Source organism: Eurytemora carolleeae, unplaced genomic scaffold (assembly GCF_000591075.1).
Source record: "Eurytemora carolleeae unplaced genomic scaffold, Eaff_2.0 scaffold1353, whole genome shotgun sequence".
In the NCBI taxonomy this organism is placed as follows: Eukaryota; Metazoa; Arthropoda; class Copepoda; order Calanoida; family Temoridae; genus Eurytemora; species Eurytemora carolleeae.
The window spans coordinates 12,283-19,084 of NW_019402113.1; the positions used below are offsets into that span (position 1 = coordinate 12,283).

A 6,802-nucleotide genomic window follows, 5' to 3' on the forward strand; every position below is an offset into this window, starting at 1 on the left:
CTGCCCAATATCCTGCCTGCCTACCTACCCAATATTCTGCCTGCCTACCTCCCCAATATCCTGCCTGCCTACCTGCCCAATATCCTGCCTGCCTACCTCCCCAATATCATGCCTGCATACCGGCCTAATATCCTGCCTGACTACCTGCCCAATATCCTGCCTGCCTACCTGCACAATATCCTACCTGACTACCTGCCCAATATCCTGCCTGCCTATCTGCACAATATCCTACCTGACTACCTGCCCAATATCCTGCCTGACTACCTGCCCAATATCCTGCCTGACTACCTGTCCAATATCCTGCCTGACTACCTGCCCAATATCCTACCTGACTACCTGCCTAATATATTGCCTGCCTACCTGCCCAATATCTGTTGAGATGTTGTGTGCCCGTCATATACAACAATATGGTCATACGCACACTCCTAGACAAAAATAAGGTAAAAATGTGTCGTTTTTCCTCTTTTGATACTTTTTAACGCAAAAATAATCGTTTACCCTTAAAAACAACATGTTCTCCAATTCAGCAATACATCTCATTATATTTTTTTTACAAAGGAGTGATTATTTAAAAAAAAAATAACTATAAATGAAAAAAAACTGGGAATGAGAGGGAGAAAGATACTGAGAATGAGAGTGTGAAGAAACTGGGATTGAGATGGGAAAGATACCGGGAATGAGAAAGATAATGAGAATGAGAGTGGGAAAGATGCTGGGAGTGTGATGGGATAGATAGTGGGAGTGAGATGGGATAGATAGTGGGAATGAGAGTTACAAGAATGAGGATGAGGATAATAATGATAATTATAATAATAACAATAATACCTTCTTAGCAGGATAATAATCAGGGTAATGTGGGCTGGATATTTCTCCCCTGTTTCCAGAAATCTCATGCTAAAATCAGGAAATTTAAAAATATGTTTTTTGTTGTTTTTAATTTGAGCATTTAAAGAGACTCAGTTTGAAGAGACGTAATTTCTACTTTATATGTATACATGTCCTAAATTCATGTAGTAAAGTGTAGACCACTCTTGTATGCCGGGTCCATTAGTGCCTGATCCAATCAGGGTTCAGCCATGTGTTTGTTGTCTATTCTAAACCAATAGAAATTGCATGGCGGTAATATCTATCTTTCTATCTATGTCATTATCCAATTAGAGATAAATCCTTATATCGGCGTTACAACAGTAAATGGATATATTTACTTCTACTGGAACTATAATGACAAATAGTTTTAAGTGAGCCTCCATGTGCTGAGTGGTATGTCCGGATACAAATCCTTGTTTGAAAAAAGATAAATGATTGAAGATTATCATTGAGATTCAGACATAGCATTCTATAAATGGAGGGTCACTTATGTCTTCACTTTACTACAGTCATTTAAGATATTTACACATAAAGTAGTAATCCCTGTTTGGCTCTTTGTTTGCTTGCTTGTATCTCCGATCATAACTCAGGAAACCCTTTGACCGATTTGCCTCAAATTTTGATAAGGGAACCTTGGGAATGTTCTCAGCCTTGTTTGACAATTTTACTTGTTAACTTTTGTATAAAAAGTGTAATTCCGGACACAGCATGGTCCCCAAGTTAAAACATAAATTTAACACGCACCTCTGACCCTCTAGTAAAAGTAAATTCAACCTATATGAAGCATAAAGTCTGACCGCGTCAACCTTGTTGCACCGGCTAGTCCTGTCCATAGAGCTAGGTACAGTACAAACTGGGACCGGATAAGTTGACCCGGCTCGGAAATTCAAATGTACTACGGCACCCGTGTTAAAAGAGTTACATTGAATTTATATCACTAATATATATGCTTTGCTTGTCTGGGTGGGTGTCTGTTTGTTTCTTTGTTTGTTTGTGTCCAAAAAACGTCAAAACGGCTGAACCAGGCAGACGGGTCCAAATTTTTGTGTGAGACCTTACATGACCCTGCAGGGCAGGTGTATTAATAATCAAAACTTATATTATTCAAATCTTGATTGCGAAATTGCGAAATGTTTCTATCATTATACTTTATGCGCCAATTAGGTATTTCTTCAAGAAAACATTGCATTGGCCAAGAACTTCCCCCCTCCCCTTCCACAAAGAAAAATAATAATGATATAATAAAATATTCTAGAATTCTTAAAGTTTTTGTCTCTTTATGTTTAAAAACTTTGTAAATTTACATTTGACATGGATGTTAAAATTTATTCAGCTAATGAGTTTAAATGAAGGAACGTATGTTACATTTAAGTTCTTGAAGAAATATATTTAAAGCATTTTTTTTCCAGAGAACATCAAAGCTAAATATTTAATTTACTTTTTCTCAGAAACTCTTTTAAGGATCTCAGCTTTTAGTTTAAATAACATTCTTTAACTCTCGCTTTAAGTTTACTCTCCCCCCCCCCCCCACCCACACAGTATAATAATTATTACTACCCTGGTAACAGAATAATAATTTTAACTATCCTAGTAACCGTATAATAATTGCAGCTACCCTGGTAAAAGTATGATAATTGCAACTACCCTAGTAATAGCGATTACCCTATAGAATTAGTATAATAATAAAATCTATCCTATATAACAGAAAAAGTTGCAATTACCTATGTAATTGTAATAGTTGCAACTACCCTAGTAACACCATATTTATTGCAACTACCCTGGTCATAGTATAACAATTATACTGTCCTAGTAAAGTAAAAATTGCAATTACCCTAGTAACTGTAATAATTGCAACTACCCTAGTAATACCAAAATTATTTCAACTATACCCTAGTTATAGACGTATAATAATTATACTGTCCTAGTAACAGTAAAAATTGCAATTACCCTGATACCAATATAATAATTGCAACTACCCTTACACCAAAATAATAATTGCAACTACCCTGATAACAAAATAATAATTGCAACCTCTCTGATAATAATTGTTACCTTACATCCTCCCTCTTTACAATCGTGCCCGTTCTCATGCAGTACGAATCCCTAAACACAAACAATAATTATATTTAAAAAAATTATAAGTATCGGAAACTCCGGTGTCACGTTAAAAAATGTCCGGGCGTGAGGTAACTTTAAAGTTAAAATATTAATTTTTTTAATTCTTTGAGAGGAAAACGACATTCGAGGATTCTGAATGACAATTATTTAAATGAACCTGATGGCATGAACAGTAATATGCTCCAATAGTATTCCTACACACTTGCTGGCAACCACCGTTCTCTGTAGCACATTCATCCTAGACATTCATTTATTCATCCTATTCATCTTGTGTCACAGTCATTTATTCATTCATTATTTTCATTCATTCTTCCTTTATCCTTTGTTTCCACAAAACAGTAGATTCTCTTGAGCAACAGTTTCGTGTTTTTGAACGAAATTACTTTTTTTGCACGAAATTTTGCATCATTTTCATTTCAATACGAACCCAGGTTTGCACGAAATTGCGCATTTATTCGAAATAAATATTTTTTTGCACGGAATTTCGGATGAATTTTTGCATGATTTTGCGCATGAATACGAAAATAAGTATATTTGTTTCATCTCATATTGAACAAATATAAAAGATTTAAATATTTGGACAGTATGATGTGAATTAGTTTCAGTAAAAAAAACTTCCATATCTGCAGGTCTATTCATGAACAATAATTCATTATTACCATTTTCTATAGTCCAGAGTCCAGACACGGTCAAAATGTTGGTTACTTTCTTTAATAAAAATCTGTTAAGATAAATATGTTTAAAAACGCTAAAAATTTGCTACTGGATGTGCATATAAATATGTAAACATTTCTTCTGTTTGGGTGTCTGTTTGTTACTTATCTTAGTTGACCTTGCCTTGACTGTACCAAATTATCTTAAAATCATAAATGGTGACTATAAAATCTTAGAGGTGCGCGTGAGAGCGGGCCGGAGTAAAATGGGGCTCTGATAAGGTTTGTTTTGGATTCTTTCATTTCCTGGAATTGTTTCTCGAAATTTAACGAAATAGCTAAAAACAACGAAATAGCTCGAAATAACGAAATAGCAGAAATAACGAAATGCACAAAAACCAAGATTTTCTTCATAATTTGTGCGAAATAGCTTTTGCACATCACTGCGAAATTATATCAAAATTGTGTGCAATTTTTACTCGAAGCGTAAGAAATTTTATGCGCAATTATTGCACGATTTTCGTGCAAAAAAAATGAGATTGGAAACCTTACCTCACAAAAATAAAGGATATCGATCATCGATCCACCTCTGCACAAAGTCTACCTTATCTGTGAAGAAGATGGCAGCAAATCCATTTTTCTGAACAGAGTTGTCAGACAGAAATTCAAGGCGTAGACTGTTTCCTTCTGAGGTTATAACCTGACATAAATCAATTAATCAATCAATCAAATACTTTTAGCAACGCTTACAACTATGTTAATGTACTGATTTAATAATAATAGAAATAATGATACTAATAATTGTAATAATAATAGATAGTAATAATAAACGGCCCATAAAAAATTGAGTCTTTGCCACAAAACCAGATATTCTAATCCCTATATCTTTGCAACCAAATGTTGAAAGAAACAATACAATTTATAACATCAAATTTTAAAAATTGTAAAACAATTGGTTACAGTGAGACCCACAAAATTATGGAATAGGAAGACGACGTTTAGACTCAAGTTTTGGCTTCACGATAACAAAATATAGATAATAAAGATCTTACTAATCATGGTAGCATATTTCATTACACACATATTCAAATTTACGTAATTAGATGATTTTTAAGCTACTGGCAAAAACATTGCTTTATATAGCTATATCAAATACACATTAGATTACTTACATGTCTGCTACCTATTCCACATTTTTACGGGTACCCCTGTATGAGTATTTTTAAATAAAATTCTTTTTAAGCTGTTTAAAGTTTGTGCCCTTTTCTCCTTTATTGAAGCTCTTAAAGGAAATAAATTTCAACAAATCTTTCAAATCTGGAATATTTTAAATATTTTGAGGGAGAAATCTATTTAAGATTTAATCGCTTGCGTCTTTTAATCTTCATTCCTTTCTCAATACTCGATTTTTTCGGATATATTTCTCCATATCTCTAGAATTGGAGTAAATTTAGACATATTACTGAAAAAATGAATTAGAAACGAATTTTAAGGAAACTGATTACTTGACACATTCTTAGTTTGTCTTCCTTTAATATCTTTGCAACCTGATTTTATAGACCTTTGATATTAAAAGCATAGACTCTGTTAGATTAACTAATTACAATTTTTAATATTAAAGGTTAACACCATCAGGTTGCAAAGATATAGAGAATATAAAATTATAGTTAGTGACGTGTGTTTAATTCCTTTGGATTTTATCAATCCAAAATTGAAATTTTCTAACGTAACAAATGAGATCGTCTTTATTTTCTATAAAAGTTTTCGTGTTTAGAGAATTGAATTTGTGGAGCTTAGAAGTAATATATTCTCCTCTAGCTGAGAAACCGTGGAGAGCAGAGTCATCAATATCAATCCTGGGTTAATCCCATGCTAAACCTTCAAGTATAGGATACAAGATACTCGTACAGGATACAGGATACAGGATACAAGATACTCATACAGGATACAGGATACAGGATACAGGATAAGGATACAGGATACAGGATATAGGATACAAGATATAGGATACAGGATACAGGATATAGGATACATTATACAGAATTCAGGATACAGGTTACCGGATACAGGATACATGATACAGGATATAGGATACAGGATACAGAATACAGAATATAGGATACAGGATACAGGATACAGGATACAGGATACAGGATACAGGATACAGGATACAGGATACAGGATACAGAATACAGGATACAGGATACAGAATACAGGATACAGGATACAGAATACAGTATACAGGATATAGGATACACAATGCAGAATATAGGGTAAAGGATACAGAATACAGGATACAGGACTCAGGATACAAAATACAGGAAACAGGATACAGGATACAATATACACAATACAGAATACAGGTTCCAGGATACAGAGTAAATTTGATATCCATACCTTGCCTCTCCTGAACCCATTTTAGAAGATATCGCTAAACTGTCATATTCACAATCCTATAAAAATAGAATATATAAAATATACAAAATATACAAAATATATAAAAATAAATTTTTTTCCCGCCAAAAATACGTTTAACTTTTAAGGATCTGAAAGCCTTTCTTTTCGTGGCTATTTTTAAAGAATACTTTTAAAGAATTTTTAAAATTAGAATTTTTTATAAACGTACAGTGATAATTTTAGTACCACAATCAAAATTACATAAAACAAACCATCACCAAAACAGACATTACAGTTAATTTGCATAAAGTGACAACCAGAAAACAAAGGAATAGGAAGACGACATTGTAAGTATTGATGTTGTTACAAGCAAATAGTTTTTCTAGACACTAATTTAATCGCTAATTTAGTGAAATGTGTCTGTTGCTTAGTCTCATATGCTCCTTAGAAATTTTATATTATTTTTTGAATGATATATACTTTGGAGAAAAAACTCGGCGGGAGCGGTTGAACCAGCGGTTGAGATCTAGCCTAGACTCTACGCAGTTCAGAATAAGAAATGCATCTTTTTTGCTCAAATTTAAAATTTGTTCAGCCGCTAACTTTTCTGATTTCAACCGCTGGTTTTCAGATTTTTCAGAACTTTTTTGCTTTCAACCGCTGGTTTAAAGATTTTTCAGCAACCTTTTGCTTACAACCGTTTTCAGATATTTCAGCAACTTTTTTGCTTTCAACCGCTGGTTTAAAGATTTTTCAGCAACTTTTTT

The 6,802-nt window shown here is 33.4% G+C and overlaps 1 protein-coding gene across 1 annotated transcript in view; it reads right to left on the reverse strand.

Annotated features, from left to right (window-relative positions):
- The window catches only part of LOC111717888 (tolloid-like protein 1), a 43,235-nt gene that overhangs the window by 7,463 nt on the left and 28,970 nt on the right, over nucleotides 1-6,802 (reverse strand). The window contains exons 17-22 of the mRNA XM_023493349.1: nucleotides 4,243-4,338; nucleotides 3,143-3,223; nucleotides 2,920-2,970; nucleotides 826-894; nucleotides 361-425; nucleotides 49-112 (exon numbers count right to left, since the gene is read on the reverse strand). Coding sequence (XP_023349117.1) covers nucleotides 49-112; nucleotides 361-425; nucleotides 826-894; nucleotides 2,920-2,970; nucleotides 3,143-3,223; nucleotides 4,243-4,338 — 426 coding nt within the window. The remainder of the gene's footprint in view (nucleotides 1-48; nucleotides 113-360; nucleotides 426-825; nucleotides 895-2,919; nucleotides 2,971-3,142; nucleotides 3,224-4,242; nucleotides 4,339-6,802) is intronic.